This window comes from Tenebrio molitor, chromosome 1 (assembly GCF_963966145.1).
Source record: "Tenebrio molitor chromosome 1, icTenMoli1.1, whole genome shotgun sequence".
NCBI lineage: Eukaryota > Metazoa > Arthropoda > Insecta > Coleoptera > Tenebrionidae > Tenebrio > Tenebrio molitor.
Window position 1 is genome coordinate 44,992,831 of NC_091046.1, and position 19,043 is coordinate 45,011,873.

Below are 19,043 nucleotides of genomic sequence, written 5' to 3' on the forward strand. Positions count from 1 at the left end.
TTCAAACTTAGCAAATTCTTGATCAAAATTGAGAGGACAACGATCGTTTGTTGTTCTTCTTGTATAGAAAGAATAAACTTATGATGGCAACAGAACGACTTCTCAATGCTGGATACAAAAGTATCGTTCTTGATAAATCGTCAAATGACGAGTATCGGTAGCAGTAGACCTTCACGCTTATTAGCGTCAAACAATAATTGCCGTGTGGTATTTATTAACTTCTAAAACACGTGTAACTAACGCAATTCTAATTAAAATTTTTTATATATGCAAAGTTACTTAATTAAGCGATAGTTAGATAGAAACAATCCATGTAGCTTTTCATTAATTCCAATGGTCGAACAGATAAAAAATTTTAGGAATGTCAAATTCTTGACAAACGTTCCAAATATGTTCTAGGCTTTTCCACATTCTGTAATCGACCTCCTTAACAATTGAACGTAATATCTTGTTCAAACAATATTTTACGATTCAATGCAGAGATCAGAAAAGCTTATATTTTATCTTATCACTTCATTAAAATTGATTAAGTTATTCGATTATATATTATATTGTATTTGTTCAATATTGATACTACATAATCGTATGTAGATAATAGTGAAGAATGCATTTCTGGATCGTACCATCTGTCTTACTATTTTTCCACGGAATAATCTTCAATTCCATCAAAGGGGATATTCAAGCAAAGGACTCTGCTGTTTGTCAAAAAGTAGGTATCTAATTGTCACGTGACTATTTTTCAGCTAGCATCTAAATTTTTAAGCATGTCATCTCTTAGTGGATGGAAAAATAAATGTACATTTTGTGCCTCATTCACACGACGATCTCGGATGGCTGAAAACGTTTGACCAATACTACGAAGGAACAGGACGTGAGTTATTGAGATGAGTCAAGTAGAACAATTGACTTAGATATCAATATCAATCACTGATCGTAAAATAATTTTGTGCTTTGTTTAATTTTTTTAAGACTTCAACGCTGTTGAGAATGCTGAACATGAAATAAAAAAATTTCAAAGTATTTACGGTGTTTTGGGCGAAATTAAATGCGATACTCTTTTTAATAATTGTTGTTTTTGCGTAAACAATTTACTTCAATTGATTTTGGTCAAACTTCAAGATGATAGATCGACACAATTATCTTTGACGCTCATCGTCATCAGTCATTAATACAAAACGTTTTCGTAATCACAATCTATAAGTACTTAAAATGTACTTTTATTGTAAAGTCACTGTGATGAAATGAGGATTTCTAGAAATGTGTATACATATCCGGTTATATTATAAATAAGTACTTCAAATGAAAAAAAATATAATTAATTAATAAAGTCACGGTTAAAAATATATTCCGCTGTTCATCACCTACTTACAAAGAAACATTTTTTTTAATGAAAAATGAATTTTTGCAAATTGATAACATAATTACATAACATTTTTGACTTACAATGCAAAAATTTCCGATAATAATGCAGAATCTGAAAAAGTGCCCCGAATGCTTGCAGCGTTTCCACGTTGAATGGCAAGGGAAATCTTCTCAAAAAGGAATTTCTTTGATTTTGAATCGCCTGAGTCCGCGATGAGTCGGTTTCCGATGACATTAATGAAATCGATGGTTTCTTTGCACCAAGGGCCTAAGGTTTCAAAGGCTAAACCTTTAAATATGTAGTTTGACAAAATAATTGAACCATATTTGCTATGTTTGCGTTTGCAAGCCATTTCAGCGGCAAAACCTGACACTTCAGATGTTTTCAATACGTAACTGTCTGCAAGTGTATCTACAACAGTAACGTCCCAAACCAAAGGTTGACTTTTAATCCACGGTACTGAAGTCATCCCATCAGGGCGTTTTCCGTCATCCCTAGACTGTCCGTTTGGTTCTAAATTTGAATTAACATGAATAGAAGTCAAAGACCGGTTGATAATAATAGAATTAATTTCTGTGTGTTTTGAAAATCTACCACTGCTTTTGGAACAACTTAGACCGTGAATGCCACTTTCGTCAACTTTCGCATTGCATTTGCAAATATGAGATGTACAGAGATTACAACCCAATCTTAAACCAATACAAACTTGGAAGGAAGTGTTATCTAAAAGAGTACCAATATTAGGAGAAGGTATTGCATGTAACCAAGATCCTGATTCTCTGCATTGCAAAGCCTTAAAACGAGCCAAGTCCCTAGATGAATTAAAGATTAAGTCATTTTCAATTATTCTTTTGATATTGATATTATCCCAATTCTTCTGAAATTGTGGAATTGTTGGTCTTTCGTTCTCATTTTCTACATCCCAGACTGCTAAAGCTTCATCATAATGGTGCATAATAAACTCATTATCCTTTGAATTTAGTAATTGAGAAACAAGTTTTTTAACACCATGAACTGAAGATAGGAAAGCAGGGAGGCAAATATCGGAAATGCGGCGAATTCCCAGTCCACCAAATCTAATCGGTAAAGTGGTCTGACACCATTGTAAATCACTTAAAGGTAAATTAAGTATTCTTTCTACAGAAGATTTTAAAGAAGAATCAATTGAATTAACATAATTAGAAAATTTCCAAAATGGAGTTGTTCTTAATAAAAAAATAAATTTTGGTATGAAAAGGCAGTTCTTGATTAAAGTATAAGCCACGTGTCTGCTAAGAAATTCAGCTTTGGTTAAAAGATTTTCAACTGTAATTATAGTTTTTTCGACAGTGTTTTTGAAGCCTTGTTCAAAGAATGGAGAGCCTAAAAGAGATAAACTTCCTCGGTCACAAATTTCAATACCTGGTGCTAAATTTTGAAATTCCTTTATGACTTTTAAATCTGTGTCTCCAGAACAGCAAAAGATCTCGCATTTGTTAAAGTTTAATTCAAGACCAATTTTTCTGGATAAATTGATAACTTTCTTAAAGTCGGACAAAACTACTTCTGGGTAATCAGATAAGGTTCCATCATCTAAATACCAAAAATTCAGTTAAGAATCCAAAGATAAAATAATTGGTTGAATGGCAAGACTAAAAATCATAGGACCACATTGCATCAATGTGCAAAAATTAGTGATATCCGTACCTGTTACGAAAGAGTTGAAATTTCTGAGTAAAAAGCGCAACATGAATTAAAATTGACAGCGCCCATCAACAAAATGATAACATACGTTAGTTAGCACCGAGGGGAAGTTTTCTGTCACACAGATGGGAGATCCAGGGAAAAGGGAGATTCATGTGAGATACGGAGAAATCAAGGGGAGGTATGGGGCAATAGGGGGAGATTTGGGAAGATATTCTTTAGAGATCTATCATCGAGAAAAAATTCCAATGATCGAAGTGGTCTAGAGTTCTAGACAGTCGGGAGTAAGACAGTTAAGTAAAGATTGCCAGTTTTCGATGGCCGGGCACTTGCATTGGATGAAACAGCAGAAGTTAAAGAAGAAGATGTTAGGAACAAGAGCACGAAGCTAATATGGCAATTCCAATTCAATAATTGTACTTTTCACTTTTGTGAGAATTACTGTAAAAATGATGAATAAAATGTTACTTGAATGATGTGTGTGAGCGTATTTTATGACTCTATAAGATACGTTGCTATTGACGACGTGTCTTATAGAGACAAGCGTATTTTATGGGAAACATAAGGTGTGAGCTCAAATGCACCATGGAAACAGTATAAGATATTAGTGTTAGAAAAACACAATTTAAACATCTGCTATAAAAAAAATAATTTAGCTCTATTCAAAAAAATTCCAAAATTCCAAAATCATGTTTTCTGATTTTGATATCACATCATCAATTCAATTAAAGGTCAAACGAAAATGTTATCTTTTTTTCAAATCTGTGTGCAAAAATTTATTTACTAAAATGTACTCATCAATTCTTGTAATTCAAAACTTAAGTGACTTATCGATAAACGTTGATTTACTTTAGCAGATACCTACTTACGTATGTATTGTAATTACTTTGATCATTATAAAAAGAATAATGATGTCAAGTTTATTCAGAATTAAAATTACTTAATAATAATTCAAACCATGAAGGAAATGTCTTCATTTTGTTAATTACAAAACAATTATCGGTTATCTAAGATTTCATTAAGAGCCCATCTGGAGGAAGTAGATAACAAGAGGGCACGGTATCGAGGCCGGATTTATTTTCTTTTCAAATGATGATTATTCAATTTTTTACGTTGTCGTTTTATTTTGTTTTTACACGACATCCATGTCAGTTCTTTCATTACAGATTACAGACAGAAGTATTGAAGTTACAACAAAACGCGGTCCCCGCGGTGACCCATCCATACACTGACCGCGCCCCACGTTGCTTAACTTCCTAGAATGGTGCTAGTGCTTTCACATCATTATTAAAAAATATTTAAAGTGAGTGAAGCACCGCACAAATGCATCGAAGGAAGAAAAATTCGTGAGATAGGATTGCACGAAGCTCATTAACAAAAAGAGCTACTTGTAAAAAATACTGGGGCATTTTTTATCCGACAATCCTCGAATGAAAAAAATCAACAATGAACGCTCAGAAGGGCCACCGAAATCAGATAAAGAGGCCGGTGCGCCATCCGCGATGAATACAAAATCTTGCGGCTTAGCGAAATACGCTAAAACGCATTTGCAGAGTCTCCCGATGTGCTGATTAATTTTGGGAACGGAATTTTCTACTTCCCAGCGAAATTTAACAAAAATAATACTTGACGATCCTCCAGCGGTGAAACACTGTTCAAACTTTTTTGTTTTATCTTATCTTCCAATTAATCCCAATTTCTGATCGTTACAGATATGCAAATAAGGAGCAGAGCAATTACAGGTGCTGCCTTGTAATTAGTGGACCATGGAGTGCGGCACAGGTCTGATAGTAGCGTTTGTGCTTTTCAATGTTTGGTGGGTAAACTCCACACCCATCACGAAAGACGACGCTACCAAGTGTATGGTAAGCTTTCGTGTATCAGACACAGAACAATTTTTGATTTTTGTATTTTTGACGTTCAGTCAGCCTGTCAAGCTCTAGACGATAAGAAAGTCAACGTTCATCTTGTACCACACTCCCATGACGACGTAGGCTGGTTGCAAACCTTCGAAGGCTATTACTATGGAACCGGGGGTAAGTTAAAATTTATTAGTTATATTTTTTCGTCTAGAATAGCAGAACAAAAATGTTCCACTGATTTAAAAAATTGATCTGATGAGATTCCGATACTAATCTTATTTACCTTTTCGTTGACTGTATTTTTAATTGTCTATCTACGTAATTACGCATTTGACAATCTCCCATTGATATGCTAAAGTGTCAATATTGTTCAATCAGATCACAACAACATCAAAAATGCTGGAGTCTAATTTATCCTGGACAGCACGATTCAAGCTCTCCAAAAGAACAAAAACAGAAGGTAAGTTTCTTCCCCATGCACCACAAAATCTCCAAACGCATCTGTCCTTTTGCAGATACATCCAGGTTGAAACAGCTTTCTTTTGGAAATGGTGGAGCAAGCAGCGCGAAGAGACCCGCAGCGCCGTAATAGATTTGGTCAATTCTGGACAACTGGAAATGGTCGGTGGAGGGTGGTCGATGAACGATGAAGCAGCCGCCCATTACCAGTCCATCATCGACCAATTTACTTGGGGATTTAGATAAAGCACCCGATCAAAATAAAGACGATTCGTTACAACTAGTCAACAGGATTTTGGACGACACCGTTGGAGAATGCGGAAGACCCAAAGTGGGATGGCAGATTGATCCTTTCGGCCACAGTCGAGAGCACGCTTCGATTTCCAAACAGCTCGGTTTCGAAGGTCTGGTGCTTGGACGTATTGATTACAGAGATAAAGATAAAAGGATCGAGGACCAAAATCTGGACTTCCACTGGGTCACAAATCCAAATTTTGACGCCTCCACAATTTTTACTACAATGTTCCCGGACTTTTACACCTGGCCGGAGGGACTTTGCTTGGATTCTACATGTCCCGCCCCGGTGGTGATTGATGATGACAATGTAGAAGCAGTGGTAAGTATCAAGTGCCTACTTTAATAGTTTTGATCATTCAACAACGAATACATAAATACAATATATTTTTGCAGGTTGCTCATTTTACTGCGACACTTGAAGAATGGACCGGTTATTACAAAACAAAAAATATTTTGATCCCGATGGGACACGACTTCACGTATCAATTAGCGGAAGATAACTTCAACAGCATGGACAAACTCATAGAGTAATTAAAACATATACTCTCTGTAGCGAAAACACTAAAACAATATTTTTAGGGGATTCAAAGATTCTGACTATAACGTCATATATTCAACACCTTCTTGCTATATTGAAGCCGTTACGTCCGCCAATCCCACTCTAACAGAAAAAGAAGACGATTTCTTCCCGTATGCATCAAACGAAAACGCGTTCTGGACGGGATACTTTACGTCGAGACCGACATCAAAACGATTCGAAAGAGTGGCCAACAACATTTTGCAAAGTGTCAAACAACTGACGACCTTCTCGAGAATCCAAGGTGGAGACGACGACAAGAACATTGTCGATTTGAGAATGGCCATGGGTGTGATGCAGCATCACGACGCCATCACTGGTACCGAAAAGCAAATGGTTGCTACAGACTACAATTCTATGCTGTACCTAGCAATAGAAAAAACCCAAGACTCGATGAGCAAGATCATCAGGTAGGTTGATTGCTCTTGATTCTTGGCATTAAAGTATACCGTCAAATTTAGTGACCTCCTGAAGAAAACAGATTCTGCCGTGGATTTAGCACTGTCACCTTGTCTCTTGGCAAACGTCACCATCTGCGACCCTTCGCACAAGGACAAGTTCTTGGTGGCCGTCCAGAATCCACTGTCCAAGACTGTCTCTCATTACGTGCGTCTCCCAGTGAACGGCACTAACTTCAAGATTACGGATGCTGATGGAGAAGTAGCTCATGACGTTTTGGACGCAATGCACACATTCGATTTCGAACCGGAAGTTGAAACTCGCAGTAAAGAAATAGTGTTTTTGGCAAAAGACTTGCCACCGTTGGGTGTTAAATTGTATTACGTCGAAACTGTAGCTGAGGATACAAACAAATATTATCCGCTTCAAAACATTACAGATGACGTTGTTTCCTTTGGAGATGAGGTTTGAAAATCTAAGAAAATGGTAGTCGATCAATACTTATGATTTATGATATTGCAGACGACAACTGGGTTCAGCATTGATGCCACGACAGGAAAACTAGCTTCAGTGACGATTAAGGGGATGGAAAAAAAAGTACAACAAGATTTTTACTACTATCACGGCAAACCTGGCGTTTCTGGTGCTTATGTTTTTAAACCAGAAGAAGAAAAACCAGAAGATGCGAAATTACTTGGCGGAGATTTCAAAGAAAAGAAGTATGTCAAAGGGGACTTGGTCGAAGAAGTGCATCAAGTTATAAGCGATGAAGCAACTCAAGTTATTAGAGTGTATAAAACTGAAGACGACGCATATGTTGAATTTGATTGGTTAATAGGAAACCTTCAATTGTAAGTTTGCGGCAATTTGTGTTTGTCACTTTTAATGAGTACATGTTCGATACAGCGACAATGTTGAAGGAAAAGAAGTGATTACGCGATTCACCATCGATGGTATTGATAATAAAGATATCTTCTATACCGATGCAAATGGACGACAACAGATCAAAAGGACTTTGAACAAAAGAAGTGATTATGAGTACGATGCCACCCAAGAACCAATTTCTAGTAATTATTATCCTGTCACTTCTAAAATTGTCGTAAAGGACGAAACGGCAAAGACAGAAGTTGCGGTTTTGAACGATCGTGCTCAAGGAGGCAGTGTTCTAAAGCCGGGAGTCATCGAACTCATGGTTCACAGAAGGGAAGTAGCTGATGATCATTATGGTGTAGACGAAGCGTTAGACGAAACATACTATGGAAAAGGTCTATATGCTCGTGGTCAACATTACCTCACATTTGGCAGTTCGGAGTCTAAACCAGAAAGTGGTAAACATTTCGAACAAATTTCAAAAACAATCAATAACTGATGCTTTGCAGGTGTTTCGACTGCTGCTTTCGAGAGAGATTTGGCCCACAAGAAACTCCTCGCGCCTTTGGTACTAGTTGCTGACGCAACCGGAGAAACCCTGAACACGGTGGACAAAGTAAAAGAACTAGTACAATTTGAGGTAGTTTCGTTACACAATTTCCAAGTCGATCCGATAAACCTCCACTTTTAGTTCAAAGGTCTTGCAAAAGAACTTCCCGACAGCGTCCAAATCTTGACCCTGGAACCCTGGAAAGACAGTTACATCCTGAGATTGGAACACATTTTGGAAAAAGGTGAAGACGACACTTTATCGACGGCAGCCACAGTGGACTTGGCGGTAAGCATCCCGGATAAGCAAATCCCTTGCAATTCATTTTCGCGACTTGCAGGGCCTCTTCACTCTCTTCAACATCACCGAGTTGTCGGAAACCACACTAGGCGCCAACCAACTGATAGAAGCTCAAACCTTGAAAGCTTTGAAGAAAATCGCAAGATCGATCGCAGTGAAAGATGACGCTCCTGATCTTAAAGTCACGCTGAATCCCATGGAAATTAAGACGTTCATCTTCACAACGGACAAGACAAATGACGGCGGTCATGACAATGGTATTACCGACCGCTACAGCGACAGTACCAACAGCAGCTAAGCAGCCAGCGCTGCATCCATCTTGATCGTGTTTGTCACCAGTCTTTATGCGCTGTTGTAGATATGGCAAAAGGTTTAAGTTGACCAATAAAGAAGACATTGAACACCAACACTTAAGATCTCATCAGCACCTTCATAACGATCCTATAATTTATAATATCAACAATATCGTATTTAAATAAATGTTGTGTGTCTTATTTAAACTGTTTTTTAATAATAAACTAGTACTTTGAGGCTTTACATGGCTGGTTTTCCCATGGTGGCAAAAATCCAAGATTCAAACTTAGCAAATTCTTGATCAAAATTGAGAGGACAACGAGCGTTTGTTGTTCTTCTTGTACAGAAAGAATAAACTTATGATGGCAACAGAACGACTTTTCAATGCTGGATACAAAAGTATCGTTCTTGATAAACCGTCAAATGACGACTAGCGACTATCGGTAGCAGTAGACCTTCACGCTTATTAGCGTGAAACAATAATTGGCGTGTGGTATTTATTAACTTCTAAAACACGTGTAACTAACGCAATTCTAATTAAAATTTTTTATATAGGCAAAGTTACTTAATTGAGCGATAGTGTGATAAAAACAATCCATGTAGCTTTTCATTAATTCCAATGGTCGACCAGATAAAATTTTTTAGGAATGTCAAATTCTTGACGAATGTTCCAAACATGTTCTAGGCTTTTTCACATCCTGTAATCGACTTCCTTAACAATTGAACCTAATGTCTTATCCAAACAATATTTTACAATTCAATGCAGAGATCAGAAAAGCTTATATTTTATCTTATCACTTCATTAAAATTGATAAAGTTATTCGATTATATATTTGTTCAATACTGATACTACATAATCGTATGTCGATAATAGTGAAGAATGCATTTCTGGATCGTACCATCTGTCTTACTGTTAAATTTCCATGGAATAATCTCCAATCCCATCAAAGGAGACATTCAAGCAAAGGACTCTGTTGTTTGTCAAAAAGTAGGTATCTAATTGTCACGTGACTATTTTTCAGCTCGTATCTAAATTTTTAGGCATGTCATCCCTTAGTGGATGGAAAAATAAATGTACATCTTGTGCCCCATTCACATGACGATCTCGGATGGCTGAAAACGTTTGACCAATACTACGAAGGAACAGGACGTGAGTTATTGAGATGAGTCAAGTAGAACAATTGACTTAGATATCAATATCAATCACTGATCATAAAATAATATTGTACTTTGTTTAATTTTTTTAAGAATTCAACGCTGTTGAGAATGCTGGAGTGCGGTTCATCTTGAGTTCAACAATTCCGGCGCTCAAAGCTGACCCCAATCGGAGGTAGTCGCTTCTTATCTAAGTAACACAAACTCTAATTCTAGTTCAAGGTACATTCAAGTCGAGACGGGATTCTTTTGGAAATGGTGGCAAGAACAATCCAACGAGACTCGCCAGGATGTTGTAGATTTGGTCAACAGCGGTCAGCTGGAGATGATCAATGGCGGCTGGTCCATGAACGACGAGGCTGCTTCACACTATCACTCCATCATCGACCAGTTCACTTGGGGCTTTAGGTGAGTCAAAAATTTTCTCAAAGCTTTCGTCGAGCTTGTTGGCAGAATTTTAGAAGACACTGTTGGAAAATGCGGTCGACCTAAGATAGGATGGCAGATAGATCCTTTTGGTCATAGCAAAGAGCACGCGTCCATTTTGAAACAACTCGGCTTCGAAGGTTTGGTAGTTGTTCGTATAGACTACAGGGACAAAAACAAGAGAAGAGCGGAGAAAAATCTAGACTTCATCTGGAAGTCCAACGACAACTTGGAAAACTCCGAAATCTTCACTACAATGTTTCCGGACTTTTACTTCGAAGAATCTGGATACTGCTTCGACGTCATGTGTTCATGGGACACAATCAACGAAGGCAATCTAGATTCGAAAGTATTAAAAACAAACCAGTCATGTTTCCATTGTTATCTCGCTTTGATGCAGGTCAAAGGCTTCGCCAAGATCCTAGATGGTTACAAAGAATATTACAAGACCAACAACATCATGATGCCGATGGGTCGCGACTTCACCTATCAAAAAGCCGAACAAAACTTTGCCAGCATGGATCTCTTCCTCACGTAGGTCTTCACACTTATCCTGACCCACGTTCAATTCTGGTGTTTCAGGGGCTTCAAAGACCACGAGAAATACAACGTCATCTACTCCACTCCTTCCTGCTACATCCAAGCCGTTCAAGACGAGATCCAGAAGAATTCAATCAAACTGGAAGAAAAAACCGACGACTTCTTTCCTTACGCTTCAGAAGCTCACTCCTTCTGGACCGGATATTTCACGTCGCGACCCACGTCGAAGAGATTCGAAAGAACAGGAAACAACATCTTGCAGAGCGTCAAACAGTTGACCGCCTTCGCAAAAATGAAGAGTAAAGATTATGGGGAAAGTATCGCAGACCTGCGAGGTGCTATGGGTGTGATGCAGCATCACGATGGGATCACAGGTACCGAAAAGCAAGCGGTCAGCAACGACTACGCCCAGATGCTGCACCAAGCAATCAAGAAAGCTGAAGAACCTGTGGGTACCATCATCGGGTAAGTGGTCAAAATGTGGTTGGGTTTGTGGTGATAAACCGTACGATTAGAGAGCTTCTGAGGAAAAATGACGAAGATGAAATCGATCTACAACTCTCGTCTTGTCTGTTGGCTAATGTGAGCATCTGTGACACCACTGGGAAGGATCGCTTCTTGGTCGTTGTCCAAAACCCACTGTCTAGAATTGTCACTCATTATGTACATCTTCCCGTCGAAGGAGACAATTATAAAGTAACAGGTCCTGATGGTGAAGAAGTCTACGACGTCTTTGACACTTTGCACAGTTTCGACTACATAAATGAACCTACAAAACCTAGCTCAAAGGATCTGGTATTTGCGGCTAGAAATCTACCAGCTCTGGGCATTAATCTATATTATGTGGAAAAAATGTCGGAATCTTCGAATCTGTACAAACCTTCCCAACCATTGGAAGCAGCAGAAGATGGAGCTTTTGGGACTGAGGTTTGTTGGTTGCTCCCATAACTATCACCCTCTAGATGATTTTTGCAGACTAATGGTTTCAAAATTGATACCAGCACGGGTAAGCTTGCTTCCGTAACGATTAATGGTGTCACGCAAGAAATATCCCAGGAGTTCCTCTACTATCCTGGCTACACTGACAGTACCACAACAGATGATCACAGATCTTCAGGCGCTTACATCTTCAGGCCGGCAGAAAACGAAGCAAAACCGATGACCACAGAATCTTCTATCGATACCAACTGCGCCAAAGGAAATTTGGTTGACCAATGTATCCAAATCATAAACGACGAAGTAAGACAGATTATAAAAGTATACAAAGGTGCTGATGATGCCTTCGTGGAATTCGATTGGTTGGTGGGAGACTTACAATTGTAAGTTTTTCGACTCGGTGTCAACTGTAGTACCTAAAATGATTCGATCTAGCGTGGACAATAAAGGCAAAGAAGTCATTACGAGATTCACAGTGAAGGACTTCTCCAATAGTGGAACCTTCTACACCGACGCAAACGGACGACAACAAGTCAGAAGAGAACTGAACAAACGTGGAGACTTCGAGTACGACCCTGAAGAAGAACCGGTTTCCAGTAACTACTACCCTGTCACGTCAAAAATCGTAATTAAAGACGAAACCAAAAATCTCGAGGTGGCGGTTTTGAATGATCGCGCTCAAGGAGGTACCAGCTTGAAGGAGGGAACTGTTGAACTAATGATCCACAGAAGGTTGTTGGGAGATGATGATAAAGGTGTAAAAGAGGCACTGAACGAGATTCAGTACGACAAAGGTTTGTACGTGAGGGGCCAACACTATCTCACCTTCGGTAGTACCGAATCCAAAGTGGCAAACGGTAATATTTTCCAAACTTTGCTGCCCAATTCAATTCTGGTGGTACTGTAGGTAAATCGACCGCGGCATTTGAAAGAGACTTGGCCCACAGAAAACTTCTAGCCCCTTGGATTCTGCTGTCTGAAGCGACTGACACATTAGCAACGTTGGAAAAAACGCAACAAATTCTAGAATTCAAGGTACTGCTGACACGTTTCCTCTTGGGACAAATCTAAATTTAGTTTTCAGTTTGAAGCGCTCAAGAAATCACTCCCGGACAATGTTCACATTTTGACGTTGGAACCGTGGAAAAACAGTTATCTCCTACGATTGGAACACGCTTTAGAAAAGAATGAAGATGATGCGTTGTCCACGGAGGTGACAGTTGACTTAGAGGTGGTAGTCTCGCAAGATCTTTAGCGCTCACTTTGCTTAACTGCGCAAATTTCAGGAACTCTTCACTCTTTTCAACATTACTGAAATTTGGGAAACCACACTGGGGGCAAACCAAGTTTTTGACGAGAGTCCAAACCTTAAAATCACTCTTAAGCCAATGGAAATCAGGACTTTCATCATCAAAACAGACCAAAACAATGATCATATTGATAACGACAATGACAATTCTGGTAAAAGTAGTGGATTGATTTCAAGTGCTGCTTTGCTATTGATTGTACTTTTAGCTGGATCCCACACATTGCCCGTGTGAAAATGGGCTTCAAAGTTAAACGCATCTATGTTATAAATAATCCTATTTCATTTTTAAAACATGTGTATCAACTATGATCGGAAGAAAATTCGATTAGTTCCTCAATAAAAATCGTGTAGTTAGCAAATGTTTGATGTTTTATTTATCTAATCTGTCAATGCATAGAGTTCTATCTTTATTAGAAACCAGACTAGTCTAGAGTCAACAACGATGAACGATGAAGCAAAGCAGTGCGTCAACACTGGTAATTCTTCTATTTCTTCAGTTTTACTGGGTGTGTCCTACTATCGTCAAACAAAATAGTTCTCATCCGTGTCAAGTGAGTTTTCATTGTGTCAATGGACTAGTGAGTTTGATTATGCATTCTTAGTCTTGCCATCCTCTAGTCGAGGGAAAAGTCAACGTCCATCTTGTCCCACATTCCCACGACGATGTTGGATGGTTGAAAACTTTCAACGAGTACTATTACGATACTGCAGGTAAGTTAAAATTTTTTGAATTATGACAACTTGTCATGTCGTCAGTGAAAACCATGATAATTCTAGTTTTGCAAAAAGATTGCAATGTAGATGTAAGATATTGGATTAGTGGATTAGATCAAGATAATCAGACTCGTCTTTTGTACTTACTAAAATGTTTTTTAGTAGATTTAAACAGCAGACCAAATGCTGGAGTTCAAGGCATCATTAATTCAGTAGTAAAGGCCCTCAGATCGAATCCAAACAGAAGGTAAAAACTATGACGCCTGTCTTGGTCTTTGAAATGAAGATACATTATTTTGTAAGGTACATTCAAGTGGAAACAGCCTTCTTTTGGAAATGGTGGCTACACCAAACTCTCAAGACCAAACTAGAAGTCATCAACTTGGTCAACAACGGCCAACTGGAAATGACCAATGGGGGGTGGTCCATGAACGACGAGGCAACCACGAATTACCAGTCCATCATCGACCAGTTCACTTGGGGCTTCCGGTAAGTTGCAGAATCACAAGAAATCCGCCATTGACATATCGTGGACAGAATTCTTGAGGATACTGTTGGGCAGTGCGGTCGTCCCAAGATCGGATGGCAAATTGACCCTTTTGGGCACAGCCGCGAGCACGCATCGCTTTCCAAGCAATTTGGTTTTGAAGGTCTAGTTGTTGGACGCATTGACTACAGAGACAAAAAGAGAAGAAAAGCAGAGAAGAAACTGGATTTTGTGTGGAAATCGAGCGACAGTTTAGGTATTTTCCAACCAAAAAAGTTGTATAATGTATTACCTCAGATCTAGAAAATTCTCAGATTTTTACAACAATGTTCCCGGCTCTCTACGTCAGTGAGCCTGGGTTCCAATTTGACACAGTCAGAGGTAACAAAATAACCAAGAGAAATTTGAACTACAAGGTAAGACACATCTAACACCCGAAGCTGCACTTCCTAATCTTTGGAAACTTGCAGATCGCAGACTTTTCTGAAATTCTAAAGGCGTACAGACGTTACTACAGAACTTCTAACATCATGATGCCAATGGGAGACGACTTTTCCTTCCAAGTCGCCGAATGGAGCTTCGAAAACATAGACAAACTCATCGAGTAATCTTCCCTTCGGTTCTCGACCCACTAACTCCCCCCAAATCACATTCCAGAGGCTTCAAAAATCACCCAATCTACAACGTGTTCTACTCCACACCCTCTTGCTACATTCGCGCTGTCAAAAACGAAGTCGCATCAAAATCACTAGTTTTGGAAGAAAAAACCGACGACTTTTTTCCCTACGCGACAAGCGTTCACAACTCCTGGACGGGCTACTTCACATCGAGACCCACTCTAAAGAGATTTGAACGCGTCGGCAACAACATCCTCCAAAGCGCCAAACAACTAACCGCCTTCTCCAGAATCCGAGGAGTCGAATACGATGAGAGCATCTTGGATTTGCGTGCTGCTATGGGCGTGATGCAGCACCACGACGCCATCACCGGCACCGAGAAACAAGCGGTCGCTTTTGATTACGCCAAGATGCTTCATGGTGCGATCAAGAAGGCGGAGGAACCTGTGGGTACCATTATTGGGTGAGTTTGGTGGTTAAATCGTACCACACTAGCCGTCGCTGTGTTTAGGAATCTTCTGAAGAAGCATCCAGAAGCAGACATTGATCTGAGATTTGCAACATGTTTGTTGTCGAATGTCAGCATTTGCGGATCTTCACAGAAGAATCGTTTTTTGGTCGCTGTTCAGAATCCTCTCTCGCGGGTGGTTACGCACCACGTTCGTCTTCCTGTGGATGGCGAAGGTTACAGAGTGACAGGTCCTGACGGTGAAGAGGTCTACGACGTATTTGACACCATTCATAGTTTCGACCATCTTCGAAAAGTGGGACACGTTAGCCAGAAAGAGTTGGTTTTTGCTGCCAAAAATTTGCCACCGCTTGGTATTAAACTCTACTACGTTGAAAACACAACAACTTCCAATGGATACAGACCATTCAGAGACATAAGTGCAAGTAACGGAGCTTTTGGAACTCAGGTTGCCAAAGAGCTTTAGATTGTCTAGCAGTAAGGACTTCCTGTTTTTAGACCAACGGTTTCAGCATTGACAGAAGAACTGGGAAACTAACATCTGTTACAATTAGGGGAGTTGGCCAAAACGTGACACAAGATTTTCTCTACTATCCTACGTTGTTCTCGGGGGCTTACGTCTTCTGTCCTGAATCAGACGCACAACCCATCACTACACAACCTTTCACTAGTACTAAATTTGCTAGAGGAAATCTTGTCGACGAGTGTCTCCAAGTGATCAACGACGAAGTGAGCCAGATCATTCGAGTGTACAAAAACGAAGACGACGCCTACGTCGAATTTAACTGGCTGGTTGGAAACCTGCACTAGTAAGTCCCTCACCACGTACTCCATTTCCTCAAGAACCGCCATTGCAGTGACGATCGGTTAGGTAAAGAGGTCATCACAAGATTTACCGTTGAAGACTTCTCAAACGACAAAATCTTCTACACGGACTCCAACGGACGGCAACAAATCAAACGAGAACTGGACAAACGAGGAGATTACACGTACAAACCCTCCGACGAACCCATCTCTAGCAACTACTACCCAGTCACTTCAAAAATTGTCATCAAAGACGAGCAAAAAAATTTGCAAGTTGCGGTTCTAAATGACCGCGCGCAAGGTGGTACCAGTGGCGACGATGGAGTCATCGAACTGATGCTTCACAGAAGACTGAAAAGGGACGACGGGTTCGGTCTTGACGAGACCCTGAACGAATTCGAGCACGGCAGAGGCTTATACGCCAGGGGCCAACATTATCTCACTTTTGGCAGCATTGCTCCAGCTGCCAGAAAGGGTACTAGTACGTCAGTGCGGAAAACTCCCACTTCATTTCAGTTTTAAGGTGCATCAAGTGCCTTTGAAAAAGACTTGGCCCACAGGAAACTGCTAGCACCGTGGGTTCTACTGGCTGACGCGACTTCCGAAAACTTCACTCTGGAAGATGTGCAAAATTTGGTCAACTTCAAGGTGCTAAGTGACACCAACCTTGATGCGACCTTAATTTGACATGATTTTAGTTCGAGGGACTTACGAGATCTCTTCCTGACAACGTCCAAATCCTGACTTTGGAGCCTTGGAAGAACAGCTATCTCCTAAGACTGGAACATGTTTTCGAAAAAAACGAAGACGAGAACTTGTCCAAATCTGTTACAGTTGATCTTAGCGTGAGACTGACTGGTCGTAAAGTCCAAAAGAGTTTAAAAAACTTGTTTTAGGACCTTTTTACGTTATTTAACGTCACAGATGTGTCAGAAATGTCATTAGGAGCTAATCAGAAGTTGTACAGAAACCAAAGTGCTGATCTGAGGATTGTTTTGGATCCGATGCAAATCAGAACTTTCTTGGTCATGACAGATCGAAACAACAAGGGTGGGTATTATTTAGGTGAAGACAGTTATGCCGGAAACAACAACTACAGCAGCGGAAGTTCCAGGGTAGTTTCAGCTTCGGTGCTGCTGATAGTCTTGGTACTGCCGTTGTGGAACTGGGGAGTGTAATCAGAATTTGTAAATAAAATCGTCGAATATGAATTTTTTCTTGGAAGTTACTAAGTTACTCCCACCAAGCGGCTTACGACTCCTGAACAGTTTAAACAGACTTTGCAAATTCGTGTAATTTGGAAAGTAAAGTTCCTAGAAGTGATTACAATGGCATTGTAGAGAGGGGTGGACCTTGCGCACAGGAAACTTTCCCCAAACGTAACAATTTCCAACTCGGGCCAAGCGAGATCTACGGATTTAATAGTAAATTTGTAGGAATATGAATTATTTAGCGAACGTACAGAGCGTTCGAAAGCCACATCCAGCGAAATTATTCGCGTTACAAAAGACAGTCACGAAGACGGCACAAAATGGATTCCTAGACAGACCCATAAATTGTTAATTTCCCGCGTTTCCCCACTATAACTTTATTTATAACCGTCCCCTTTCCATCCCGGTGCAATATATCATCGCGCCGCCAAAAGTTGGACGAACTTGGCGAAAACAAATTTCGCGTTTCTCTGATTGTCTCGCTTAGGAGCGCTCCACCTGGGGGTCTGACTATAATTGTTGTTGGAGATGGTAAACTACGGATCGATTTTGTCGTAATTTCGGGGCTCCGAAAACGCGGCCCACTCGCCTAATTCAATTTTAATCGAAACTTGTAAACCCCACTGGAAGGGATAAAAATTTCGGCGGGTGCAAAATAAATTTATTTGGGTCGTGACGTACTTTTGATCCGATGAAATGTTCCCTCATCCGCATTCATCGAGGCTCGCGGAAGGAAATTTCAAGGGTAATCCGTGCTTGCAGAAATGAGTTTCACTACAGCCCCGCGAAGCGCACGAAGGGAAGGGCCTTTCTGTAAGACATGATGAAGGAAGGCGCCCTCAAACTTCCGATATCGACAAACGCACCTTCCTAAACAATTTGTCAAAAACAATAACAAAACTAAGATACTAAATATTTGAAATCAAATCTTGGTCTTCAAAAGATAGATTTTGCGCAATGGTAGATACCTGTTCAGATGCAGGTGATGACTGATACGAGATAAAAGATGTCACTACGTACAATTTATCAATAAATAAAATAATGATAACTTCCTTAATCTTCATTCGTATTGTCCAAATTCTTCAGCTATCTGTTAAAGTGTTCTGGTACCAAGAACGTCAAGTCTGAAGAGATCAATTTGGACATGATGTTTCCAATAACGAATCCTAATTCTGTTTAGCAATAAATGTAGATCATGGATCAGCAGGTACTGCAGAATTTGGATTTTGCTTTACATTTTGGACATCTTCTTCTTCTCCGACCAGGTTCTGATCATGGTCAAGCTCCAGGACAAGGAAAAAATTTAAAGAGAAAGCCTTTAGTGTAAAAATATGAAGAGTTACTGCCAGTTCGTTTTCCCGATCTATCACTTCTGGAATACGTGTGGAAGATGATAGATCATAGCTCGTCTCCTTGACACCCTAGATGAGATACGTCATCTAGAGATAGGTACAGAGGACATAGATCACTTTATCAGAGAACGCCCCAAAGAACTGGAAGACGTATTTCTCAACAAGGAAAACTGATACTTTATTAAATTGTTTCAAATAAATCTAATTTTTTTTGCAAAATTTAACCTTTTGGTTCTTACAACAGTCACATCGACAGTTTTATCCACGTAAATGTCTTCTTTATGAGTGGTGAGTTTCTTCATCGAGTGTATTAAGAGAAGGAAGAATTCTTTAAAAAATTTGCAAGGAAAACAGGTATATTTCTTTTTC

At 39.7% G+C, this 19,043-nt stretch overlaps 2 protein-coding genes and 1 pseudogene across 3 annotated transcripts; all 3 read left to right on the forward strand.

Moving 5' to 3' along the window:
• Positions 1 to 693: 693 nt before the first annotated feature.
• Positions 694 to 13,379, forward strand: LOC138135951 (lysosomal alpha-mannosidase-like). Of its 2 annotated transcripts, none has more exons than XM_069054967.1 (14): positions 694 to 709; positions 779 to 871; positions 9,903 to 9,984; positions 10,032 to 10,217; positions 10,263 to 10,584; positions 10,636 to 10,769; positions 10,818 to 11,240; positions 11,291 to 11,702; positions 11,751 to 12,094; positions 12,147 to 12,568; positions 12,619 to 12,746; positions 12,796 to 12,942; positions 12,998 to 13,172; positions 13,227 to 13,379. In XM_069054967.1, coding segments are annotated over exons 1-14 (2,895 nt in total). In that variant the 5' UTR covers positions 694 to 708; the 3' UTR covers positions 13,253 to 13,379. The 2 variants fall into 2 exon arrangements, with proteins under 2 accessions (XP_068911068.1, XP_068911060.1); XM_069054959.1 differs by lacking the exons at positions 694 to 709; positions 779 to 871 and adding exons at positions 9,483 to 9,642; positions 9,696 to 9,804.
• On the forward strand, positions 4,761 to 8,860 carry LOC138135927 (lysosomal alpha-mannosidase-like; annotated as a pseudogene).
• Positions 13,380 to 13,437: 58 nt separating the features above from the next.
• On the forward strand, positions 13,438 to 17,322 carry LOC138135923 (lysosomal alpha-mannosidase-like). Its single transcript, XM_069054907.1, has 14 exons — positions 13,438 to 13,571; positions 13,623 to 13,731; positions 13,897 to 13,981; positions 14,038 to 14,223; positions 14,272 to 14,477; positions 14,525 to 14,637; positions 14,692 to 14,825; positions 14,879 to 15,301; positions 15,350 to 15,755; positions 15,806 to 16,116; positions 16,165 to 16,586; positions 16,635 to 16,759; positions 16,810 to 16,956; positions 17,008 to 17,322. Exons 1-14 carry the CDS (start codon positions 13,470 to 13,472, stop codon positions 17,287 to 17,289), a joined length of 3,051 nt encoding a protein of 1,016 aa, XP_068911008.1. The 5' UTR covers positions 13,438 to 13,469; the 3' UTR covers positions 17,290 to 17,322.
• Positions 17,323 to 19,043: the final 1,721 nt, after the last annotated feature.

Bases quoted from the DNA above. Each gene is read 5' to 3' on its own strand.
- LOC138135951 (XM_069054959.1), top strand. From the start codon at position 9,535: ATGCATTTCTGGATCGTACCATCTGTCTTACTGTTAAATTTCCATGGA. The intron at 9,805-9,902 runs GTGAGTTATTGA...AATTTTTTTAAG, and splicing joins ATACTACGAAGGAACAGGAC to AATTCAACGCTGTTGAGAAT. The intron at 12,747-12,795 runs GTACTGCTGACA...TTTAGTTTTCAG, and splicing joins AACAAATTCTAGAATTCAAG to TTTGAAGCGCTCAAGAAATC.
- LOC138135923 (XM_069054907.1), top strand. From the start codon at position 13,470: ATGAAGCAAAGCAGTGCGTCAACACTGGTAATTCTTCTATTTCTTCAG. The intron at 13,572-13,622 runs GTGAGTTTTCAT...ATGCATTCTTAG, and splicing joins ATAGTTCTCATCCGTGTCAA to TCTTGCCATCCTCTAGTCGA. The intron at 14,478-14,524 runs GTATTTTCCAAC...CCTCAGATCTAG, and splicing joins GAAATCGAGCGACAGTTTAG to AAAATTCTCAGATTTTTACA.